Below are 27,286 nucleotides of genomic sequence, written 5' to 3' on the forward strand. Positions count from 1 at the left end.
ATACATGTACAGAATAATCCTTGCAACATTTTTTTGCATTTCAACTAGTTTTAATGAGAACAGAAGCACCAGTGTGATTCACTGAGATGCCCTGGAACTGAAGGCTGTACCATTCTTACACAAGTTACAGCTGCCTTCCAATGCACCTACTGCTGACTTCCTTGAATGCACTTTGCGATGTTGTGTTGTTATGCATCTCATGGGAATGGGCAGGTGCAATAGGGAAGGAAGACTGCATCTTTATCCTATGGATCCCAGTAGGCACGTTTTGAAAGGTTATGATGCTAATCATTTTTGTTTGTATGTTCCAACAGAAAGCAAGTGTTATTAAAGGGAGCAGTATAATGAAAGGAAACAATTACTAGAGAAGATACTGTGAGAAGAGCGTTGGTGAGCATTAGGACAATGTATATCTAAACTCTTGTCACTTTTAAAGATATCTAAATACATTTAAAGTATTAAACATATTTTCCTTTACCAGACTATTACAAATAGCTCATTACACTGAATATACAAAAATGAGGATCCAAAGTTTTACTGTTAAAATATGAGATATACATGACAGTCTGGGACCGAGGTCATAGCCTATACCGACTGGTAAACCTGCTCATGACCCAAAGTGTTTCTATTTTCTAATCTTGAAATATTGGCACTTACGTTTAAATTTCTATTCATCAAAGTCACAAGGGTGTTCAGATAACATAGACTTAGGCCTTAGACTCATGTCAGCAGGCTTATAGGACACAAACTTTTATGATATTCAGAAATATCCAGGACACTTCTTGAAATGCTACAGTTCCTTGGACCTCATCATGAGTCTAAATGTTATGGAAGGTTTTGGCTAGTCCAATAAAGATGTTTTTGACTACAGTCACTACATTCAGTAACTGGAGCTCTCCTACATTTGCAGTGAAAGAGCCAATACTCTCCATCTGAGTCAGCCTGGGTGGGGTCAGGTTTTGCATGGCAGAGCTCCACTTAATGTATGTTATTTGGGTGTGCCAAAACAGGTGGAGCTGATTTGATAGTGAGATGGTAGTAAGCGATTTTTAACCGAGGTCCACTGCAGCCTTCAGTTCTGTGCTATTTGAGGTGTCTTTCCACAGGAAATCAAACTAAAATCCTGAGATGGGCAAAGCCTGAAGCTATGCTACTCAGCTTTTCGCAAGTATTCTTCAAAGTGCTGCAGTTTTAACTAGGATGCAGAGAAGAACTTCTGTGCAATAACACACTGCAAAATTTCACTGGCAATTGAAATAGTTTATCTCTCACTGAGCAGGTAAGCATGAATGAGTGAGGGGGAAAAAGCTCTATTAACTCTTGCCTATCTGAGAGAATGCCATTCTGTGTATTCCTCCGTCTTAATCCACCAAGCCTAGGCGTGCCGGAGACACAAGACCTAAGAAGTGACTATGCAACCAAGTAGTCTCTTTCATGCTTTTAAGAAAGAGCAGAGATGTGGCTGCCACAAAGAAGGTGATATCCCAGGAAGATGCCACACGCCAGTCAGCTAGCTTGCCCAGTGCTTGAGGATGCAGACATGCTACAGGAATGCAAGATACTTCTGTTTAGGACTTCCGGTGGTCCCATCTTGGGTTGCAAAATTCTTGGAGCACAGAACTAACCCGTGAGTGAAGCCAGCTTCTCTTGGGTGCCGGCAAAAGCAAGAATTGGGCCAGGGCCCTTGGTAAGGCATGTTGAGACCCCCAGATGAAAGGCACACTTGAAATGTTTGAGCAGAGACACACATTCCTCGCAGTTTGGCCATCAGCAGGGAAGCTGGTAATGACAGAAGCACCAAGCCTAGACTCACCAAGCTTTTGACAACCTTTTCACCCTTAACAAGCTTTTGACAGTCTTTGCTATCTGTTACATGTCTATATCAAACAAGCAGTCAATACCTCATCTAAGTGTAAAACACCGCACTGTAGATTTTGTAACAGGAGACAGACTGATTAAAGTCTAACCTAAAGGGACACCAGTCAATCTACATTTGCTACAGAAGAATGAAGAAGAGGAAACTGCCAGTAAATTCATTTTGACTATAAAATGGTAAGAAACAGAGTCAGAAGAGTGTGGAGGAAACTGTGAGTGCTGCAGATGGTCAAATCAGCTAGGCCAAAATATCCCAAATCTTAGGTTTAATTCCCAGCTTACTCTTATTTGTTTGTTCTGCAGCAGTACTTTTCCAAAGGGAGATGAGAATCCATATCAAAGATATGTGCCTTGAAGAAGCATATTTCTGCTTGAAGGCAGTCTTTTCCATGGCCACTGTATGGGCACATAACGCTCCCTCCTCCCCCCCCACCCCAGGAAAAAAAAAAAAAAAAAAAAAAAAAAGACACAAAACCCTATGAATTCATATCATAACCTAAGATATTTTGAAAGACTATGTTCGACCTGTGTATAAACAAGGACATCTTGGCAGAAGCAAAAAGACACACTCCAAAAAAAGAACCGTTTGAATGCCACACACTATACAATATGCAGTAATGAAACCAGAACTAATGAAGGGCAACTGTAGTCCAGTACTTTATCTCAAGAAGTGAGAGATAAATAGCAAAAGAGAGATCTGTTTCTATCTTATTCATTGTTCTTTGAGAAATTATGCAAAGAAAGAGACCAACAGCTGGGTCAACAACCAACAACCAGCAGGTAGTCATCAGTCTTCCCGTGACATACCCTGTGTCTTCAGAACTGTGTACAAACTGTCTTTTCTTTAGGAAACAGCTCTGAACACCATAAAGGTTAGACCCACCCAAACAGAAACTGGAACTGATACAATTTCAAACAGTACCTCTCTTTTGTAAACAAATATTCAGTTGATTCCCAAATTTTAGCAGTCCTATTATGGTTCAGAAAGGGAACGGTATGAGTCTCTCCTGGACGGTACAATGTAAGGCTCCATCAACAAATGATAAAATTTAATTTCTGCATCTCTGACACAAGGCATTCAAACAATGTTTACTGTGCACATAAAATGTACTGCTCCTTGTTAAAGAACAAGGACTAGCTAACAAAATTAATGATCAAAAAGTATTTGAACCACCACAAGCCTTCAGAGAAGAGACATTAGTGAAACATAACCACAAGGCAGACAAACCGTATCACACCCCCATAGCCCATGATGGTCTGTCTGAAGTTACTCTGGGTAAGAAATGAAATGGCAGCTCCTGCCAAGAGCCGGCATTTGGCATAAAGGCAGATATAGAGAAAGAGAGAAAACATTATTTGTTTTCATATTTCCTGACAAAGACATTAGCAATGTTGTAACTTTATTATTTGTAGAAGGCCAAGGTTTCATTATAGAATTTAAAAGAGGAATCTCTTTTCCTCTGATGTGTGATTAAGTTTATAAGCGTAAGGCAATTTTATTGTGTTTTTCTGTTTTGGTTTACAGAAAAGCAATTCACTTGCCTTTTTTTTTTTTTTTTTTTTTTTTTAAGAAAAGGAAAATGTTCTGCTCATTTATCTGGTAAATGTTTATCAGATCAGTGAAAAAAACTAAACAATGGAATAAAACATAATTAAAGTTTAATATATTGCTTATCTTCAGGCATTGAAACATTTAAAAACAATATTCCTTATAAAAAAGTGTTTTTGTTTTACCAAAATATTTGGAACAATATTTTATTTGGAAACTATCCTTTAGCATACCTAATATTCTGTGAACTTTTAAAAAAATATATTCTAAATTGCTATTTGTAAACTTTATCACTCTTTAATAACACATACTATAAATTGTTTGATAAGTTCAACCAGTTTACAAAAAGCATGATGCATTTTTGCCAGGTAGGTTTCAAGTCTTATGAATATTCAATTTTTATTTTTTTAAATGAAATTATTAATTCTCTGTAGAAGTGACTGGGAAGTAACTGCTTTTAAACCCAAAATGCATTTGTTGTTGATTAAGAGGAAAAAAAAGTTCCTCTCCCTGACCACACTAATTATGTAAATACTGGTATTTAAAGGAATAGAGGGCAACTAAGTAAATATAAATGAACATGATGCAATTCTAACTGATTTCAAATCTAATGGAGATAGCTCGCTAGTAGTGTCCTTCAACTGTTTGCTTCACTAACCTCTTGGATTTCTGGAACCCATAACTGTTGCTATTTTTTATTACTAGTGGCTAATATTCTGTGAAGTGATGGCATAGAGCAACAGTGGTTACAGTGGAACAGGTGTCATAATGCTGGATCAGCTATTGCACAAAGCATTAATTTGGGAGTCATATGATATTTAAAACATTTAAACCAGTTGTAGCAGTTGAAAAAAAAATCCAAGTGGTTAAGCACAAACTGTTATTTTCACAGTCACTCTTCATCCCAGCTCAAGACCAAGGCACACTAGATGCCCTCAGAAGTCATACAGATTTTACACCAGAATATGGGCCCATTTGGCCCCCAAGACCATGAAAAATAAGACAACCCTCCAAGTGATGGAAATTCTTTTCCTGCCAATGCAGGAGCAATCAAAAAGCAGCAGCAATGTGTGGGACAAAATGTGTGTGCTGCTGATTTCCCTGTCTTTGTAGCCTCTAAAAGACCATACATGGTAGAAACCAGAGGGGGCTCGGTTAGAGAAAGCTAAGTCATATCTTCCTGAGGAATAACATCCTTCCAAGAAACTCCTTGAGCAGCAGTCTACAGAGGAAGAAGGAATTTAAGAGCTTTGCCTACCACCAATATACATGTATATCTAGGACATCAGTGCTCTGAAACAGTGGACAGTGCCTGCACCTCTATCAATAGCTACACATACTTACCTGAAGAAAAATTTCAGCATTACAGCACGTGTAAGGTTTTAGAGTCTATTTTCTTGACCTAATTTTGACATGAGGCTGACTTCTGTTTACATGAAATTAAGACTTATTTCCTGATATCATTCATCTCTAATTGCATTCTTCCAGGAAGTATTTATAACTCAGATCAACAATTTATATTCATTATTCCTTGCCTACCTGCAGGGCTGGTTCTTGCCTGTGATGCCCTAGTGACCGCAGACAGGAAGGACAGTAAATGCCACTACAAGGCAACTCCAGACAATGCTGTCCAACAAGATGATTCAAGGAAACTTCAGAGAACACAAAGTCTTCCTGATTAGTAGAGGCAATAGTAGAGGCTTAAAATCCACAACAAAACTGTGTTACATAGAAAGCTAGATGCTCTAATTCTAATGAAAATTGGAACAAGATTACATTTAGGAATGACTTGACCAGACCCAAAGCTGTGGAGTGCTAGCTCTCACATACAAATGTATCTACATACTAATGCTGTCACTGCAGAACATGATGTTCATCGCGTAAATGATGCATAGCACCTACTCCAGTCTATTCAGAAAGTCTTACAGCACCCTATCAGGATCTCCTTGGACAAGAAAATATCAAGTGCTTCCTAAGATAATCTCTAAACTTGCTAATCAGGCCTTAGGCTCTTAGAAGCTGATCCTGTGATATTTTAAACAAGATTTAAGCCAAACACCAGTATCAGCCAACAATAGAAAAATCTGTATCTGAAATGCTGTTTTTCATACCAAAACAATTACTTGCTTGTTTGACAGATAGGGGCATATCTTGCTAATCTTGAGGATTTTTAGTACTTGTATCCCGTTTGGCTTCTCTCCTTATGCCTGTTTATTTTGGAAATCTGTGGTGTAATTCCCAGAAGTTTGGATGGTATATCGCTTACCCACTTCAATAAACAATCTGGAGTACTGTTTAAATATGGAAATGCTTCACAGCAGCACAACCAAAGTGAAGGTATGCCTTAGGAAAATGGGGCGGGGGGGGGGGGGGGAGAGTGGGAGGGGAGAGAGAGAGAGGGAAGGAGATGTTCTCATGCAGATACCCATTTGTATGTCATTAATCCAGCCACATCGAACAGTTGTAAAATTTACAAATTGCAAAATATTGATTCAATTCAGCAAATAAAAATTTCCATCTAGCAATGACCTCTTAAAACTCTGCCCTTCAGAGCAGAGCCCTGTTGCTTCATCAGGAACTGAATGGGTCCAAACTAGGCACACTGGTAGCACCCAGGTCCATTGGGACACTGCATTTCTTAAACTTTTCAGAGTGCATGAAATACAACCACTTATGAGATAAGCTATACATGATCAAGCAGTTCTTCATTTTTCTAAATCTGATCTCTTGCCTAACCTCCTATAAGGAACACCTCCTCTCAGAAACAGAACTTACTGTTCACAACACGGATGTGTGATTCCCCCTACTGAAACAAGTGAGGTTTATTAGCTGTGAATCCTCCGAGTCTTTATACTGCGGCCTTATGATGTTCACCTCCAAAACCCAAATCAGATTTTTCTTACTCAGTCTCTAGAAAATCTCACCTGCTACATCAGCTCCTTTCTCACCTACCAGGAGACAACCTTCCAAACCTATTTGTCTTTGTAAACCAAGCAGGGATTGGTTTTACCACAAGAGCAACTTCAGGTTGCTGGATGGCTTGAGACTCCTCATGATGGTGTAAGACTGCCGACACAATACTCCTCTGCTCCCACAGCCACCTCTGTATTGTTCTTGGGAGACAATGTTGAGAACATCTGGTGGTCACAGGAGTGCTCTCAGAATAGAATAGCATGTATACAAACACTGTCAAAACAACCCACGGCTAACACTTTGTGATCAAACTGCACATCCACTGCCTGGTCACCCAGCACCCAAAAGCAACAGGACTTAGTTTCAGTGAACACCCACAAAAATATCTTTCCTGTGACTAATTCCTTTACAAATCCATCAGGGCTCTCAGGACAGTGGTATGTGGATTCTGCTCAATCACAGGCTGTTCCTAATCTTCTCCAGGGGTATCCCATGGAAGCTCTGTCTATCACTGCAGATACTTTGGGACTCCTTCCTTATAAGTTAGTAAATCACAGCACAACTAATCCTTCTGTGAGGCACAGCTCAGAAAAAAAGGCAAATGACAATTTGCACTGTATTGAACGAAATATTTCTGTTAAAGATGAAAGAGCAACAGCAGTGTTCCTTTTGTATACTGCTTGCAGCTCTCATCACCCCTATTCCAGAAACACAAATTCAAATTTAAATGGATGCAAAAATGACTGAGTGGCAGTGATGGAGGGAGAAGCTTGTCTTTGCAGAAGATGATGAAAGAAGTTGTATATTTTAAGCTAGAAAACTATCTAGATGGATTCCATGCATCACCCTCATTTCCTTCCCCCTCCCCCCCAGATGGTCAGGCAGCCAAAGAGAAATGAAGAACAAATAAAGTACACGTATGGCTACAGTAATGTTTAAAACACTCAAAGATGGTCCAGAGATGATGTTCTGAATCACAAACATGCATGAGGTTCAAGTCAGAGCAATGGAGGCAAAAAAAAAAAAAAAAATCAAACTATTTTTATAATGGTACTTGAGAAATTTATGAATGGGATTCTGTGATGTGGTTGCCCGAAATAGCAAAGATTTGGACATGATGACCTAGGAGTTCCTGAAGTAGCTGGCATGCAGGCCGTCATGTGTGCACACAGGGTTTCCCGCTGCTTCCTTTCCCCTCCTGTAACATGGACTTTTCCCTACAAGTTCCAAACAAATGTCAGCATTAACATACAGCACCTCAGAATAGGACAAGAATAATGAATATTCCCCTACATACAACAATTCTACCTAGAAAACCAAACGGAAGTTTGTGCAACCAGTGACAAATGCTGCTCTTGCACTATTGTCTTTTGAGATGTATTTTCTTGTTGTTGTTTGTTGTTGTTGTTTGTTTGTTTGTTTTTTATTTTTTGCTGCTCTTCTCTCAGCTTTAGGCTGTATGATCCACACTTTTTTCACAAAAAGATGCCCCAAACTGTGTACATTACTCCAGCTGATGCTTTTTCATCCCTCAGAAGAATTATATCATCTCTTGCCTACATCATTCAATCTCCTCCCCCATAAAAATAAAAAAAATAAATGCGGATTTATATTTGGTTTGTGACTCCTAAACCTTTTTCTGAGGAACTGCTAGTTAATCTGCTAATTATTCCTATCCAGATGGAATAGTTTGCAGTTGTCTGGTTCCCAGCCCAACCCATGGGAGAAATATAAGCAACAAGAAGTCTGCAATTTAACAATATAAAGTGTAAAGCTGCTAGTACCAGATCCAAAACTCCACAGTCACATAACACAAAATGTAGAATTGTTAAATATACTCACATCAGGTCTTTCAAAGAGATTTTTTTTTTTAATTTTTTTCTGGGCAGTACGATATCAGCAGGCTTTAGTGCAGATCTTTTACTAACTGTCCTGCTACAGTCAGCCTAATTTTGACATAAAAGAGTAGAGCTACTGTTAGCTCTTCGTTGGGTGCTTTGCTGAATTTGATAGAAGCGCAAACCACATGTGCACATGTTCAAATAAAATTGCACCAGTACTTTGTGTGACTTGATAGTACATAGATTCAACATCTAAAATCATGGAAGCAGGGCAAAAGTTCATTTTTGACATAGTAAAACTTAGCTTCGTAGATACTGGATGATATTCTTCTCTGTAAACATGACAGCACATCTGATACAAGATAAGAAAGAGAACTTACAGTGACACATAGGCTAATTATACTGAAAAACAGTCAGCACTCCAGAAAAGATAATAATGAGAAATGAATACTGAAGGAAATTTCGATGTACTTCTTAGATAACTGTGGTACTTTAAAACTGGATTCAGTTCAAACATTTAAAACATCTCAGTCTGAGATCTACATTTCAGATTGAGAATGTGTTGATGCACAACCAGATTTTAAAATAAATACATGGTGGAGCAGAACACAAACACAGATTAAATAAAAAAAAGCCCTCTTCAGTTAGGACTCCCCCTGTTCAAACAGCTTTAAAACCACTTGCACTTCAAGTAAGCTCAGTCCAAATGCAAAACTCTGCAGAAGTCATCCTTAACCATTCAGTTTGCAGCGTGGATTGGCTGAGATGCATGTTGGTTCAGTGCAATTTGTGTCATGGGTGCAACCCAGATGAGACTGCTGGTTCCTGCTCTGTCCACTTGACCACAAGGCCTTCCTTATACAAAAGCTGAAAGTAAGTAAAATTAAGGACAAAGCACACCTAGCCTCATGAAGGAAAACACAAACCTGGGCATGTTTCAGCAGACCATTTGCCTTGCTGAAGCTACATGAAGACCTCTCAGACTGGAGAGGTGTGGTTCTTTAACAACTAACTTGTAGGACCAAGCTGAAAAAGCGTTCCCAAAGCATCCATGTTCCAGTAACAGCAAAGGTGAGGAACACAACACAAAAGGACAGAAATTCGGAGTCATGCGAGCTACTCTAAACATATCCTGTAAATGTAAGTTATTATACTCCCATCTAGCAACTAAATTATTCTTTAACACCCTTCACCAGAACGTCACATTTGACTTAACTAAAAAGATATCGTAAGTTTTTCTAAGACAACAACTGAGTTAAATAAGTGAGCACAAAAGCCATCTGCAAGAAAGGATTTAATTACACTGCTGAGCAGAGACCAAGTGGACACATAACTGCCCGAGGGACAAGCACAGGACATGAGCAGACCCAGCCTTCTCACGTGCCCTGCGTTACATACGTGCTCCACAAACTGCAGCTTGTAAAAGTAAAGCAAATTAACCAGCGGCGCTCTTTAATGTAGCCAACCTTAAGGACATTTGAAACGAGGGCACAGGGCGGGGTGTCAAAGAGGAGATAGGGCACTCTCAGTTGCAAGCACGCATGGGCTTACTGCCACCAAAACGTCCCCACACATTTCCATCATGTTATTCTCGAAACAGCTGCTGCACACCAGTGCTGCCCAAGTGTTTTATTATATGGAGCGACCGTTGCGAGCCCGCTGCTGCTTCTGCTTCACATGGAGGCACCTGCACCCTCCAGCTTTCTCCTGGAGAAGGGGTGTGTTTGTGCAAGTGCAAGGATTGGCACCAACGCTGGAATACTCGAGTCACATCACAGGTCCCAGCCTCTCAGCCCCAATGGCAGGATGTAGATGGTGGCAATCACATGCAGTGCAGGTCTGTGTGAAGCCCTTTCCTGGCACAGGGACATCTTCCTGACTGCTGGGGCCCATCCCTTGACCTCGGTGAAGCCTTTCTGCCAATCTGCACGCACGAAGTTTCTGAAGCCACCCAAACAAGTGGCATATGAAATTTGAACACATACCACCACAAACATTGGTTTAACATGCCCTTGCCTTAAGAGGCAAAGGAATCAGCTCTCATATTCCTTTTCAGGGTGCAACAGCAGCTGGTACCAAGGAAAACAGAGGTGGAAATACTTTTCTAAAGCCCTTTCCAAAACATTTGCATCCACATCCTGGATGACAGAACACGTTCACACGCTATGTGACGCAGGGAGCAGGAGAAGGATTTCTCATTTCAGGACGAGTCAGGAGTCAAACACTTTCCAGCGAAGGGGCAGCTGGTGTTTCCTTCTATTACCTGCGTGCTTTCACTCAACTTCAGTCAATGGAAAACACTAACAGGAGGGTTTACAAAATCCTACAGTTTATAACTCTTATTGTCCAAATTCATTATCTCAGTGTGTAAATCTGGTGAGACAACATGCATCTTCCTCTCTTCCCTAACAAACAATTCTTGGATCCCCTGCTGCAGACTCACAGGCAGCAAGCCCTGCTCACTGGGGAGTTTGAAAAAATAAAATAAAATAAAAAATCAGGGCGCCTCCTATGTTTATAATTATAGCTTTAATAACATTCCACCCTCTTTCTAATTTTTCTTTCAGGCTCCCCTTTTAGGCCCGTTCTCAGTGACAGCCTCTCACAGACATTTCCAAACTGTAACACATGCTTTGGTGACTATCAGTTACACTTGCTGCAGACAGGTCTTTACTTGACTTTTTCCCTTCACTAGAAAAATAAAAGTGAACAGTCGACAAGTTTTCCCTCATAAAGCACTGTAAAGCAAGTTTCAACGATGACCTTCTCCTCGCTGCTTTTGGAAAGCTTTAGTACAGCAGCAGGTTTTAGATGTTCACGTAGCATGATCCACCTTTTGGATGGGGGTAACTGGACTACAGGAGGCTATTAGAGAAGACACTACAGAGGGCTGTGAAACAAAAAGAAGGGGTAGAAGTGAAGACAACAGACAAGACACCTGTCTCCCCATGTTGGTGAAGCTGTAAAACATCAATAGGCTCAAATGGAGAGCACTTGCTCAAGCTAGAAGGCCTTTGCAGCCTTCCTGGGTCATTTGAACTACCTTAAATAACAAATGAGCTTTCTGCAATTGCCCGTTACACACCCATCTGTTTACTTTTATCCCAACTTTTTGGTTGGGTTTAAGTTTTACATGTGGCTAGCAAGGAATGATGGGATAGTTCTTTTAAACTGTAAGAATATTATTTAAGTTAGTGTCAAAAGCAATAATGCCACCAAGCCCGAGGACAGGAGAAAGCTGCACGTCCCAGAGCCAGAAACAATCAATTGCTTCTGCAAGAGGATCATGGAATGGTTTGTGTTGGAAGGGACCTTTAAGGTCATCTAGACCAACCAGGATGGTGAGAACAGAGTATAATCTATGCAGAGCTGTGAGAGGCAAACCCACCGGGGCTGGCCACGTGGCCAGGGTGAGCTGAGGCTGGTAAGAGCCCTGCTTCTCAAGCCACAGACAATGGGAACCAAGACACTTGATTAATATACTGGCTCAGAAACACTACAGTTACAACCGTTATGGCCCAAGTTCATCATCTGGGGATCCTCCAGCCTGCAGGAACACGTCAGTTTCTGCACCCTTCAAATTCAGTGAGCATTAATTAACTACCTGCAGTGCCATGGATGCATAACACATCAGTCTGTGTAAGATGGGAACCTAGAAGAGACAGAGTAGTATCATCCACATTTACCTACTTCAAAACCTTAAAAAAAAAAAAAAAAAACAAAGAAACAAAACCCTTCTTCCCAGGTGCAGCCTCTCTGGATGGCCCTTACATTCCTGTGTTGGTCCCCAGAGGGCTCTTAGGTTTCTTCTGGTCCTGAGTGCTCGACCCAAGCAGGGCAGTGAGCTGCTGCTGCAGCACAGCTGCCTGGCCCTGCCTCTGACTCACTGCCCCCCGGGCGCCCTGAGGCCGTGGGAAGCGATGGACGAGGGCACCCAGCACCCCTCGGGGTTTTCCATGTGTGGGGCTGGAGTAGCCCCACACAGGCGGATGGCAACATGCTGGCTGCACTCAGCGCACTCAGTTTGAATGTTTAAGTCTCCTTTTCACAAGCACCCTTTGGATAATCTATATTTTTAAGCATCCGGTCCACTGTGGAACAACCGCTCGGTTTGGGACCCTGCTGAGCTGAGACAAAACCGCTCAGGGATGGCTTGGGGCTCACAGGAGCATGAGGGCTGCAGCTGGCCCCAGCAGCACACAGCTCTGCAGAGGGGTATTCACCCCCACACTCACCTGGCCGAGGAAGGAAAGAGAAAGGACAAGAAATGGAAAACTTTTATGTGAACCTCAGGAACAGGTCAGGAATGTCCTCTCTCTCCTGCAGACAGAGATTGTACAGCCTCTGAGCTCACAGAGCCAGGGTGGGGTGTTTTTTTTGTTGTTTAGTGTGCATGTGTGTTTTAATGAAAAAGGAAAAATATCCAGAGGAAAGAAAAAGAAAGAGAACAGACACAAAATTAAACAATCTACCTTAAAATAAACTCTGCGGTATTATCTGTCTCTTGTCAAAAGTTATTAGGGAATAAAAGTGACAGACTGTCTCCTAAGATACATCCCATGTCCAAGTGACATACCTAAAACTTGTCAGAGATTTCCCTCTGTTGATGTGTCTGCTTATCCTTAGTGCCCACACTTGTTACACTGCTGTATGTTCTTGTATGGTGGAAGCACTTGATTTATTTGTTGAAGGGAAAATAACACTTTTTTCCCACCTAATTTTATTCTTTTGATGCTGCAGGTTTTTGTTCCTCACATAAAACAGAAAAGCCCTCGACTAAAACCAGACTCCACATAATTATTTTTCCTTAAAAATAGAGTCAATAAAACTAGCAGATGCAAACAAAAATGGAACCAATCTATCAAATAATTGTAAACTGGTCTTCCTTCACTGCACATTCTTCACATTAAAAAATTACTACTGGTCAATATTAAAACCAGACAAATTACATGGTGCTTTGGTGAAGGAGGGGATAAAACAACCCATGTGGACAAGTTACAGGAATGGATAAACAAGATCTTGCCTCAGTCCAGACAGCAAATAGCTTTTGGGAGCTTTGTGTCTGCTCCTCATCCCTCACGGAATGTTGCAAGTAGGGTCTCTGTATAACATATCAAATCAAAACCGAAAATTCAGACCTGGCCAACTTTGAGGGTTGTTTGAAAACTGGACTTCAACCACAGCTTTGATGTGGTTGGGGAATGGGTACATTCCCATGAAGTTTTAATTCTCGTTAAAGCTGCAAAAGGGTGGCACAAGGATGCTTCAGGAGGAAGGATCTGCTGTGAGGGCAATATGGAAAGGGTTTTCTATGTGATGCCCATACACTGTATAAACAAAAACATTCAAAGAGATTAATAAAATACATGCAGTTGAAGAGCTGTATTTTTTTGTTGTTGTTGTTAGAAGAGACTTTACATGAAAATTGAAAAAAAGTAAATAAAGCGAGCTACAACTATTGGACAGATGGGACCAAACCAAACCGCATAGCTTTTGACCGTACAAACAAGAGTAGCACGCAACATCACCATGATCTTATCTCCATTTCTTCTCAAGAAGGCCCACCGCCAGACCCTGCAGCCCTGTGCCATCAGAGGACCACAGAAGGACACCCTTCACTACTGATGGAGGATAATTCCCACATCCATGCACAGCTCCCAAGTCCCCAGCAGACAAATGCCGGGGACAGTACAGCTCTAGCAGGTCTGCCTACCGCCCACTTCATGCTCCCCATTACATGTAGGTTTTTGTATGCAAACAGAAATAAAACGTAAGGATAGATGGAAGGAGAGTTGAGACTGGAAGAAACCACGTGAAGTGTGAGCAAGGCTGAGCAACCGCAAGATGAGCATGAGAAACCTGTCTACACCACATCAGCTTCTGTTTAAGTTAATGCAACTCAAGTGCTGCAAAGGTAACCAGGCAAAAGCCACATGCTTCTTACCCACTGCTGTAACAGACACATAGCCTAGGACACCCTGCCTTTCTCAACAGCTCCTCAGAGTACCCAAGCACCAAAACATTGCTTAATGGGACCATGCCGTTCAGCTTCACATCTGGTATGGAGTCAACCAGAAGAGAAAAGTGTCTTCAGATTATGAAGAAAAACCTCCAGCATCCTCCAAGGTAGCACAGAACTCAGTTCATGGCTGGAAAAAAACCTCTGTGCTCGTGGAGAGTTTTAGCTTTTAATATGGTTTAGATTAAAATCCTATCTGCCTCCACGACTTTGATGAAATTTTTGTTTTCTGCATCAAGGCCGAAACCGTCAAACTAAAACAAAGAACTTGACACGTACAGTCTCCAATATGCAAACAACCGATTGTTTCCATAGAAAATTAGAGAACAGAGAAACTGAAGTAACTCTAAAAAAATGAATCCCTAATTTTGTAATAAAGGCCACATGGTCTGCTCCACTGAGTGCAGAACTTGAGAAGCATTACCGCTTAGTTTTAACCAAATCTCACTATTGATTTTGCCCGTGGCTATGTAGTTTTTCTCCATCTCAGGACACGTTCCTGGGTCTCAGTGAATGGGAACTGCAGGGCTCCCCTCCTTACTTGATGGAATGGATGGGGAATTAATTATTGAACACTTAATCAGATTGAACAGTGAAGGAACTTGCTCCAAAGCAGGAGATCATGAGAAACACCAAATGAAAACAATGCCATTGCCTGAACTTTTGTGGTTGAACTTGAATCTCTTATCTGTACTCACTGAAACAATTTTGGTCTGGGTTGCATGCACACTTTTGTGCTCAAAAAAAGAAATCTAATAGAAAACCTAAAGCAGAAACCTAATGGAAATGTCACGTTAAAGTTAGATATTACAAAAAACACCTTTTGTGAGATTTTATCACCATTACATCAGACTCCAGATTCTATCCTAATCTGGTAACAAACCAGTAATCTCAACCACATCTTACAAATACCACAAATCCAAACTTGACCTGGCCTCCAGAGGCCAACATTATGAGCAAAAAGTCATGGAAGAATAACACTGGCATAGAAAGTTCACACAAGGAAGAGTGCTTGCAAGGGCTTTGGATGTGAACTGAAAACCCATTTAGTTAAGAATATTTTATTGTGGAAAAGGATGTGGAAACACAAAATAAATTAAAATGATAAAGAGACCTGAATAGAAAATCTGTGGTTATAAATGGAACAGTTGCTGTAAGCAGATAGTTCTGTACATCCACATCTGTTCCAGTTCAAAGCAGTTCATGTGAACCAGGGGAAGAAACTATTTTTTCTTTTAGTTCCACTGCAACAAACCTATCTGCATTCAGGCCAGGGCAGAGAGTAGGGAGAGAGAGAAACCACCATCAGTGCACTGGCTGAACCCAAGTTTCAACAAGACAGAGCAGTCCCTGACATCTCTTCTTGCCTTTCCCCACTTTCCCCATATTAAAACACTTTTAGAGGAGAGCAGCAGCATTTGCAAATACTTACAGCAATTAAAGTTGTTTGTTTTTGCTAAAACCGAGGCATCTGTAGCTTAACAAAAGCTCTGTTTTTGTTTCTCTACTCATAGATAGTTTCTGTTTCACAACTGTCCCTTCTGGGGCCACTTTGATGATAACGTGGGAAAAGCAGGCTGAACAGCCAAACAGGGAAATAAATATATAAAAATAACGAGACTGCTCCAGAACTCATTCAGGTTCCAGAGGAGTTCAAATTTCCTGCCTGTGGACATCTGAAACACTTTCCTTCCCCAGTTCAGTCTCCATTTCTGTGACCTCTTTTCTCCCCCTTTGGAATCTTAAAAATAAAAAGAATAAAAAGGAAAGCAGCTGGGAAAAGGATGTGGTGCAAAGCAGTAAGAAGAGCAACGGTATCAAACCTGTTAAAAGCTGAAGTTAGCTCCCCACGTTAGTCCAACGGCAATACCAAACTCAAGAGAAGGGCCCCTCCTCTGCAATTATCTAGCTATGAGAAATCATTATTTTCCTCCTTCAATTACTAAACGACAGCCTCTGCACACCCTTCACACAGTGCCTGAGACTTAAATGACTTTTCTTTAAAAAATAAAAAAATAAATTGGTTGTTCACACAAAGGTTGAAATAGTCCCTGAATTTATTTTCCACCTGCAAAATGTGAAAGCTTCCCGCAAGTGAGTCTGTACAAAACTCTTGCTGCTGACAGAGTGCGTGCTCAAGCCAGTCAATACAGAGTAATTGCTGGACTGGAATCAATTGCAAGCTCCCAAGAACTGCTTCGACTGGATTTTACTTTAAAGATTTACTGCCATAACAAGTGAGATGCTGCACTCCACAACTACCCCTCCTCCTTTCCAAAATGAAGATGAACAGCAAAGCCCCTAAGGCCTAGAGCAGAGCTCATGAGAAGCTCCCAGAGAGGCAAGGGGCCCTGTGCTTCACTGTGCTCAACCTTTGAAGATCTCCCATGTCTTTCTTCAGCTAAGTAATTATTAAAATTCCTTAGAGAGATGAATGAATGAAGAGGCAGGACTGTATGATAAAATATTGCTACTGGTTGGTGGAGAAAACACCATGCAGAGTGGTAAGCACAATGCAGATTTCCCTCAAAAATCCAGGGGCACGGATGCCATCAGGACACACAGGAGGGTCTTTCAGTTGCCTGCTTTCCACCAAAACCAGGGCTATTTGTATGCTTAAGTGCTTCACTGGATGAGGGCCAGAGGGCACAGCAAATTGCAGGATATAGTCCCTATGAACTATTCTGAGAAAACATACTGAAGAGAAAGAGAAAAGGAAAAGCTTTCATTAATTTCTATTATAAAGACAACAAAGATTTTGTTTTGGAAATGAGTCTTGCTGTTTTAACTGGAAGTTTGTTAACAAGATGCTACAAGGAGAAAGTTTAGAAAATAAATTAATTCATCTGCCATTTAGAAACTATTAGCTTTAAAAGGCTCAGATTTGATTTCTATGCCCCTGGTATGATACCAGGATGTTTAAAATCTAAACTAAAATCTATTTCTGCTTCCATTGGTAATCAGTACGTGGGTTTTGTTATTATCCAACTACTCAGTTATATTGCCAGATAAACTTAAATTGCTCATATTTAATTAATAATACTGTAACTGCGGCACACAAAAGACAGGCTATTACGGCCATGTAAGAATGCCACCAATGTGCATGATTTCTCTGGCAACTAATGACCTTAGACTCTTAGTCATTCATTCTTGAAGAAAAGCTCTAGACTCTATGTTTAAAAATTAAATTATTTTATCTAGGCTGACATTCAGCAGCCCCCTACAAAACAAACAGCTGAGTGACCAAGCACGGCCCAACAGACTAAAATCCAGTTCTTAGCACAGGAGCACCCAGGACAATCTGATCCCATTTGATCCACGCAGACCCACGCTGCTCCATTTCTCCCACTCCCACCCACACAACTCATGTGGCTGTGTCCTGGGCAAGCATTACTTCTCTTAGATGAGTCCATTTCAAGTGAACTAAAATAACTATTCTTGTTTTTTGCTACCTGCCAAACCCCTAAATTCAACATACTCTTTCCTGGCATATAACAAAAGTTCTGCCACAGCAAATGAAAGTGATGAGAAAGAAGGCAATGGGCTCTCCCAAAGGCTCACTGAAGGTTACGAAGTCCTTTAAGATCAGTGGGTAAAGAAATACTCTGCACTTCTAAAGGACGTACAAAAGTGCTAGGACAGGGTGTCTGTGTGCAGCCTTTGCCTCTCAGTCTGGCTTCCCTACCATGTGAGCTAAAGGAGGACATGCTGAACATCCTCCCTCACAATTGTTCAGAAACAGGATCTGTTCCTATTCTGAGAGCCCAAATGTACTCTTGTGTCTTGGGGCACGCGGAATGAAATATTTCTACAAAGTGACTGAATTTGAAACACCAGCCTGCGGTAGTTGTCCTTGTAGTTGAGGTATGTCCTCATAATGTACCTGAAGCTGTTCTCTCTGGCCTTTTAGCCAGTCTCAGCTATCTGCCAAAGGGGTTATTGACAGCAATTGTAAAGAGAAATACACACTTCAAACACTTCAAAATAACACTTCAAATCCATGCCCCCACCAGTGTCAATGCTAAACCCTGGCAGACTGTTCACTTGTGGACTCAAGGAGCTGGCAAACACAACCCTGCTCTGATCCCCATATCCCTAGAAACTTGTGACCTTGCAGCAGTGTACTCTGGACTCAGTACTGACAGAATCACAGAATGGTTTGGGCTGGACGGGACCCAAAAGGTGATCCAGCTCCAACCCCACTGCCATGGCCAGGGACACCTTCCAATAGACCAGGCTGCTCAGAACCCCCGTCTTCTTATGAAACACTTTGGTTTAACTTAGAGGAACTGCAAACATGGATCCAGGGGGAAGCTTGCTGTTTTCTGAAGCTTTGTGTCCTTTTAATTAACAGTTAAGATAGATGCACAGAAAGCTTTTGCAATATCCCACATAACAGTCCCCAGAGAAGCTTTCATGTTCAGCAAGCAGTCCCACAGCGACTCCAAGGGCACCAGTGGGTGAAGCTAGATAAGCATGGTTACTGAGAAGAGAAGGGAAGGAAGCAAAACTACCCATAAGAAGTGATACAGACATACAAAACACACAAAAATACGTGTATTGGCAAGATCAGAAAAGATACATGGGAGGGAGGGGAAGGGGAGAGCAGGGGAGTGAAGGAGGGTAAATGTTCTTTTCTACTACATAGAAGGTCAAATGTTGCATCCCAATATGCTGCATGGACTTTGAGTAGAGCTAAACTAAATGTATTTAATCATTTGAAATGAAAATGAACGATTACTAGATTCACATTCTCTGTACAACCTGTAATTCTGATAAAAGAGCACAGAAGTGGAATATTTTGACATTCACCCTGCATTATTCTGCCTGCTAGCAAGTGCACTTCTTGCACAGGACACCATGTCAGTCCTACGAGCCATACCTACACACTGCAGTACGTGTATACACACAACTTCAAGACAGCACAGATTGAAGTTGTCCTGTACACCTCACAAGGTGTCTTTAACATTTAACACATATTTAACATACAGATGTGCTGCTTTGCAACAAAAAGAGGCACAACCAAAGTACGTTCTGGGAAGGAAGATGATGCTCAGCATGTTTTATATACAGTAGTGTTCATGTATATATGTAGTGAGATACTGCAATTTCTCACAAGTAAACAGAATTACTGTGTTATGTTACTATAGCACAGAGCAGCCTTCAGTTTTAGTAGGCAATCACCACAGAAAGGAGATCATTTCCCAAAAACCCCAATAACATTAATTGATTTTCAGATCTGTTTGATGAAAATGTATGATTTGTTTGGGACACGGTATCAGCAGCATGATGAATTGAATACATGCCCTGGGAGACTAAATGTAAAGTATGTTGCTCAAGCTGATTAAGTGACAAGTAACCATTGGTTTGGATGCTGGCCTGATCAACAGCAGGGGCAGTGCTGGGGGAATAAACTGGAGTCTCACTCGGGTTTTATTGCTTCAGGCAGTGTCTCACCTCCCTGCCGCAGGCTTCCCGCGAGAGCCCCGCGGCATCAGCCTGGAGCCAGCCCATTCCATCCCCAGGCTGCAGCTGCAACTCCTGCACCTGGCTGGGAACCTGGGAAACCCAGCCCCATGTCCTCATTTGTGTCACAGGCTCATCTCTGTTTATACTCCTGTGAGCTGAAGAACGATGATGACTAGTGGCTATATAGATAAATAAAGTATATTAAGTCACAGGAAGTAAAAAGGGAAAACCATTAATTTATTTTTAGAAACCTGTTCTTGCCATTCATCAAAAAAAAAAAGAACATTCAAAAGTATGCAGCAAGATACAAGCATCTGGATGAGGTTTGCTGACCACATACCAGTGTTCAGACTACACACAGAAAGACATTTTCCTTCTTTAGACCAGGCTCAGTGCCAGTGCCAGAGAACACAGGATACAGACAATCATGTAGTAGTTTCCACTAGCGAGCCTGGGGAATGGGCGCCTCCACCGCACACAGTACGGCTGCTCAGACATGGTCTGGTTCATCTTGTCCTTCCAGTGGCTCCACAGCTGCTAATTCCCATTGGATACATCGTGGTACCCTCTGGTACATCCCATACTACTATACCCATGCCATCCATCAACAGCATTAAACACAAGGGAATAGGTCTTGAGCCTTGGGCCAGTTTCTCCATAGAAGTAGACCATGCCAATGCTAAACAAAAACAAATATATGATTTAATGTGGGGCTGGATGCTTGACTCCAAAAAATCTAGCAGCAAATGCAGTACGCCCACACAACCCTTCTTTATCCTCCTATTGCTGGGTTGCCAAAATAGCATGCATACATCAGTAGAAAACCTTTTCAAGACAATAGTGCGGCAAAACAGCAAGATGAATTTAATGGTATTTGCATAAAAGCTTCCATCTTTTGCAGTCTGCAGTAGATTTCTTCTGGGCAATCATACCAGAAGCATAAAGTCATACCATATTTTGAATCCCTGCCTGCCAAAATCCGGGAAGAATCGCAAAGCACACTCATTGACATATCTTGCGGTACATCGCCAGCCAAGATGCTATACTACAAATGAGCAGACATAAATAACAGCACAGGTTTTTTTCTTTGATTGTTAACACTGCACTGGACTCCTTTCTGCCACTTTTTTTACACCAAAGAGTAAAAAGCTAAAATTTTGAGTGATGCTTCCTTCACCCCAGAACTTCCACCTTGGCTCCTGTTACTCTTCTTTAGAGCAACCACCGAACTCCCACAGCATCATGTTTCAAAAGAAGAGTTCTCAAGTGAGCTCAGAAGACTCAGTGTTCATGACTTTCACCTCCAGGATGTTGCTGAAGTCAGTAACTGCTCCCTTTACTTTTTGAAAATGCATCCTGAATGTGCACTGGAAACGTAATTCAATTGCCAGCCTTTTTTTTTTTTTTAATAACTGAGTGTTGTAAAACGTGTTTTTCTCTCCCTGGACACTTTTCCATGGTGAACCTTCCTTATCAATACACGGATGCCTACTGCATATTCCAAGTTTGTTCTGCAAGCAGGACATCAGCTGACGTCAATGAAGATGTACAAGAGGCAACAAATATTTGCAATGTGTTTAGAAAACAAAGTTCTTTCTCCTCTGTATACTCATCAAGTTTCCCCCTAAGCAGGATACAAATAGCAGGTGAGGTGAGACAGCAGGACCAGGAACCAGAAGCATAGAACTTGTAACCACTGATGCCAAGATATAAGTTAAATAGTTTATAAAATGTAAAAAGAGCAGTTAATGCCTGTAAAGTACTTAACCTTTTCATAACAGATTTCATATTTTTAAACTCCCTCAGAACACTTACAATCACGAATAAAAAGTCATAGGTGCATGCCAGTTCACCAAAAAAGAGGTTGTGTCTTCTGGACTGCAGTGGGAGAGGACAAATTCAGTGATTAAGTATATTATTAATATTCCTCTCATAGGAGAAAGAACGCACAAACAGGCTCTAGCACAGACGCAGAGCTGCCAAGAACAAATCAGGTATGCAGATAAGACAAGCAGGCAAAGATACTGCAAGGAGATGGCATGGGATCTAGCGGTACTGCTATCTTTTCATCGGGTCAAGTCTGGAAATAGTTTTTGTAGTGTCTGGAAGAACAGACTGCCAGGAGAAGGCTCCGAGAGAGGAACTGGGGGAGCTGGAAGAAGAGGGAAAACAGCGGCACATGGGGCAGCAGGGGGGGCAGCGCAGCTTTGAGGACAAGCCACCACAGGCAGCAAAGCAAGTTGGCGTGGCAGAGCAGGACATGGGGTGAGCAAGGAGCAGGGATGCCGTCAGAGATACAGCTCAGCTGTCCTCAGATAGCGGCTGGAGGAAGGTGAGGGGGCACGGGGATGGGCTTGCCTCCCACCGGGATGCGGCACTGCTCTCAGAAATAGAGGGGCGAGGGATAGGAAACCAAAGGCTAAGCCAAATAAATACAAATCTGCTTCCCTTGGCAGCACGCAGGCTGGGGGCTGTGACTAATGCAGCTCAGCGCGGGCAGATTTGCTTCCTGCGCCTGCGGGGCAGGTCAGTGGTCTCTAACAGGCCTGCGTGGGCCATAAATTACCTCATGGTGACAACCGAGGCACCGCTGCCTTTTTGCTCTTCAAAGTACTGTAAAAAAGCTGCACACCACCACTGACATCACCCCGCTCCGTGACTTCGATCCAGCAGCTGGCACGGGGTTACTTTGCACCGCTGAGCCTAGCGGTGTGAGGGGTCCCACCACGGCACGCAGGCTGCCCGGTCCCCAAAGCTGCTCACTTGTGCTGCCACTCCTGGGGGTCAACTCTACCTGCGAGGGAGCTGTGAGCCCTGCTGTAATGTGAAGCCTCGCAGCAAATGTGGGTGAGGTTGGGAAGGCAAATAATCCCTTACCAGCACCCTCCAGAGGAATTGCTCTGTGACCTCTGAAAGCAAGCAGAACTATTTCACACCTAACTGGGCTCATGTACTAAAACACTATGGCGTATGCAGAGGTACTTTATCAGAATCCCTGACAGCGATCCCAAAAAATAAGAAAAGAAGTGGTGGCTTCTGTTCACGGAGCTCACCAGGCTGATGGTTCACCTGTACAGTGACCAAACTACGTGAAGTGAAGTGCTCCAGACTCCCAGTGCCATGCCGAAAGATGGGGCTGGGTGCTTTGAGCAGCCTCTTCTCTGAAGCCTCTCAGTGCCTGCCCAGATCTTCTCACCCCACTGCAGCACACAGAGCTTAAGCACGCAGGGCTCAGCCCTTTGACAGAATGGTGAACGGATGGACAGGAGACTCAGTACCAGGAGCAGAGTGCTGAGCCCCCTGCAAAGGCTCTCTGGAGCCCTCCCCACAAAGCTGCGTGGCATGGGACAGCCGGGTATTTAGGGCTGCCTCCTGGACCAGGCAGGGGCCAGAGGGTGGCTTGCTGGGGACCCAACTGTGAAAGATGCCAAGTGTACCCCAGTGGGTGCTGCACATCCCCACTAACACTAAAACAGGGGGCAGAGATGAACAAGCACCCCTCAGCTTTTCACACAGGAAAGTCCTGAAATCTGTCCTGTCCACCAGTCCCCTCTGCTCTTCCCTCTCCCCAAAGTGATGCTAATTTAAAGCAAACCGGATTTTCCAACCACAGCACATCCCTAAGCATTTCCTTTTCTCAAAATCACCAAAAGCCAAAGGGTACAATTAAAGTCAAAAGGGACATTTTTCCCTCCTCAATGCCAATAAACACTGTTACTTCCCAGGGTCACTCTCCTGCCTTCTGTTTTGGCACCCTACTTTGGCACCACGTTGCACATCCCAACCACACAAGCGTGACCTCCCCAGCGCCTGCACTCATCCACAGAAATTAATAAGTTATTACTACAAATTAAAATATTAAGTTAATGATGTGCGTGACTGCGAGTTACAGAGCTGGAAAAGAAGTCCTAATTAAATCAATACGGTTATTAGTCCCTTGTCATCTCTGATTAATTATTAGCTTAATATGCTTCATCATTTTCACTGGTAATGGAAATAGCTGCAGTGCTACCACGGGAAGCTGGGCGATGCATAGGAGAAGCTATGGAGCTGTGCTGGAAGTCCCTGCTCAGAGGTGATGTCTCATGAAGAAAAAAAAGAGGAAAATGCTTCACTTTTTGGGACAATAGCATGACTACATAAAAAATCCCATTGTTTTTCAAAGGGGTCAAGTGTTTGCTCGGGGAATTTTTAACTGCTGAAATGCAGGGAGTGAAGATGTGCCTGCTGATGCCACTCTGCGTCGTGAGCACCAGTCCCAGCTCCTCCGCACCCTCCCTGAAGTGACAGGCTATGTCCGTGGCCCTTCCAGCAGCCAGCATGCCAGTACCTTTCCCCAGCTCACCCCAATTTTGACCCCTTCCCCTTCATCGTCACGCATACTCCCTGACCCAGGATGTGAGGAAGGAACTAGCATCAAATAAGCTGGGAGACATCAACAGTGGTGTCTGGGTCTATAGGGCAGGGATGTATCCAAGCACACCTGTCCTTTCATGCCACCAATAGAGCCAAAAATAATGTACCAAGGTTACTGTGGCCAATTATTGCTAGCAAAATGCAAAACAGTGTTTTGGCTGTAGCTAACTCCAAGTATTTATCTGGAGTAAGGGGGCTACAGATTCCCCTTCACCTTCCTCCCTTCTGTCACCCTCTCACTGAATCCAGCTTTTCCCCAGCTCCTCATTCCATCAGGTTTCCTCAGCTGTCTGCAGCAGGGCTTTCTGAGTATAAAGACCATGTAAAAACATCAAGGATGGGTGTCCACATGCCTCTCCAGCAATACATGTAAAATTTGCCCAAGAACTAGCTGGGGCTAATTGATTGTGCTGCAATGCATGGATCCATTATGTAATTAGACAGGAGTTTCATCTTAGAAATGGCTTTTACAAACAAGCTTTTTTGGATAAGTTATCACCAGAAAAACAAATACACGCTTCCGAGAACAAAACTGCTCCTTGAACTTACTAACGAAGCTGGTACACAGTGTTTGTGCTGCTAATAGGTGATTCAGTAAATTAAATAGAGAATATCACTGCAAACCATTCTGTAAAGTTTCTCGCAGATAAAACGTCACTCCAACAACTTCTCAGGACTCCTGTCCTATCGCTGTGATTGCCTCATGATAAATTGCCACCTGCCCCATGAGTAATGGTAGGCTTTCTAGTGCCATTTCTATCTTTCAGCCCTCTTGCTGATACCTCCTTTAATGTACTGCGATAACACCTCAGCACCTTGGGCTTTCCCGGCTCTCAATTTCAGAATCTACCCTATGGTCGGCTTTGAAGAGTTCAAACTCCTTAATTTAACTAATAAGTTAACATGGGACAGGCAGTGGCAGTCAGAAACCCCGTCCCCGGTACAGAGATACAAAACCCAGCTGTTTTGTGTCAGACATTAAAGAAATAGTTTTCTTTTCATTCTGAGCACTCTGGAAACCCTACGGTTTGATGAGTGTACAGCATTTCTTTTAGAAGTGGGCTGAAGTCCAGTTAAATATTTGGCCATTTAATGAGTAGACTCTAGGATAACGGTTTTCATGGGAATCCAAAAAAGAGGGAGTAAAGAAAAGGGCTCCCCATGCTATTCTTAGCTGCAAATAGTTAGATTTGGAATTTTGATTGTAAAGCATGGAATTTATAAATGGTGCCATGCTAAATTTACTTCATTTGTATACAATTCAGCTGGATAATCAAGTGTGTTACAGCATGTTCCTGGTTAGCATCTCAGTTCTAGTTTTATAGTCTCTAAACTAGTAGAAAAATGTGTTCAGTAAATAGCGCTTGTAAAAATCTGTGTTCCAATGCACGTGAAGATTTTATATACACAGTCCGTGTGCATGAAGATTTTATATAAATGCATATGTGGGTGCACATGCATGCACGCAGACACCGAGCTGTGATTTATTTCTAGAGGGAAGCCAAGGAAATTCCCACCCCCTACCATTTAAACGATCTGCTCTTTGGCTCTAAACATTCTGTAACTTCTCAGCCAAGGAATGTATTTTCCCTTTCCAATATATATAATTTATTTTGCTGCACACATTAGTTAATGATAGAGATACACGATTTAGCCAGTTCTGTAAAAACATTACTGACAACCTGAGACAGACCCGTTTCAGTTGGTTAAGACCTTTCTTTGCCGGTCTTCCGCGGCACAGTGTGAATTAAGAGCAATCATCAAATCGAGGATTTATCTCATCTACTTCGCATCCCAGCAGTTTTTCATAATTAGACTGGCATCCCGGGGCCAGATGAGCTTTTAATTGCTACATGAATGTAGGTAAAGGGGACTTTATTCTGTTCTACGCTTTCAGGGGTCGGGGCGGGGAGACAGCTGTCTTACTTCCCTGCTACTTGGCTGAGGTTACTCCGGGATTTGTAACCCCCGCTCCCCTCCGAAAGGCTGTCGAGAGATGGACAACGGGGCGTCCCGTTCCCCACGGCCCCCCGGGTTCCCTACACCCCGTCCCCGCCGCGGACTTACGTGGTCCCCAGGGCGCGGCGGCCGGCAGCCTGCGCAGGTGGATCTCATCCTTATCCATCGCCCGCCGAGCCCCGCAGCCCAGCTGCCGCTTGGTACCAAACTCAACTTCCCAGGCTCCCTCCTCTTCTTCTTCCTCCTCCTCCCTCTATTTTTTTTTCCCCCCCTTTCCTCCCCCCTCCCTCTCTTTTTTGCGGGCAGGGCTCGCTCCCCCGCCGAGCGGCACCGCAGGGCGCAGCGCCCCCCGGCCGCCTTTAAATACGGGCGGCGGGAGCGCGGCGCGGCCCTCCGCGGGGTGGGAGCGGCGGGGAGGGAGCCGGCCGGCCCTCCAGCCGGCCTCCAGCCCTCCGGCACCCCGCCTCACACCGCCGCTGTGCTTCCTCCCCGCTCCGCCCGCGCAGGGCTCCGCGCCTACCTGCGGAGCGGCCGCCGCTGCCGCCCTGACCTTGGGCACCGGGCGCCGGAGCGACGGCGGCAGCTGCTGGCGGTGCTGCCGGTGCCGGTCGTGCTCCTGCTGCTCCTGCTCCTGCTGCTGCTGCTGCGGCCGGGCGGGGGCAGCGCGGCCGCCAAAGGTCAGCGCGCCCCGGGCGCGGCGCTGGGGAGTCCCGGGGCTGAGTCCCTCGTCCCTGCGCTGCCTGAAGCGGAGCTGGGTACACCCACCCCGGCCCGTTTCTTACCGTGGTAAAAGCTCGTGCGCTTTGCTGTTAGGAAAAAAAAAAGTGTGGGGGGGAAAGTATGGCTCGGTGTCCTGCCAAAGACATGCCGTCATTTGGGGCTGCCGCGCTGACAGGTCTCCCCCTGCCCAAGGCACAGCTGGGTCTCTCCCCAGCTCGCTCCCGCGCCCCTTCCCACTACCCCACGTGTGGTGGCATTCACCTTCGTCTGTCCGTGCTCATACAGCCGCACGGGACGCGTTTCCCGGTGGGACAGCACCTGCTGGCAGCATCCAGCTGCCTCCCCTCCCCAGACCCAGCGTGCAAGGGGTGTTGGGAATATCACGGTACACACCAGCAAACTTGAGACCTCACAAAATACCATCTTCCTACTCTTCATTTATTTATTTACTTATTTATTTTTAAGTGCAGGATGTAGAATAGCTGCCACTCACTTTTTACACCTCTGGCTGGATAGCCATGGGAT

At 43.5% G+C, this 27,286-nt stretch overlaps 1 protein-coding gene across 2 annotated transcripts in view; it reads right to left on the reverse strand.

Moving 5' to 3' along the window:
* The window catches only part of ANO1 (anoctamin 1), a 77,746-nt gene extending 51,091 nt beyond the window's left edge, over nt 1–26,655 (reverse strand). The window contains exon 1 of one of the 2 annotated variants that reach the window (XM_084288410.1): nt 26,562–26,655. Coding sequence is in view for 1 of the 2 variants with exons in the window: in XM_084288409.1 (XP_084144535.1) it covers nt 26,150–26,207 (58 nt within the window). In the remaining variant the exon portion in view is untranslated. Of the gene's footprint in view, nt 1–26,149; nt 26,275–26,561 lie in introns of those variants that run through there. The other variant, XM_084288409.1, reaches the window with a different exon arrangement.
* Between the last annotated feature and the right edge of the window lie 631 nt (nt 26,656–27,286).

This window comes from Netta rufina (assembly GCF_964035555.1).
Source record: "Netta rufina genome assembly, chromosome: 5".
In the NCBI taxonomy this organism is placed as follows: domain Eukaryota; kingdom Metazoa; phylum Chordata; class Aves; order Anseriformes; family Anatidae; genus Netta; species Netta rufina.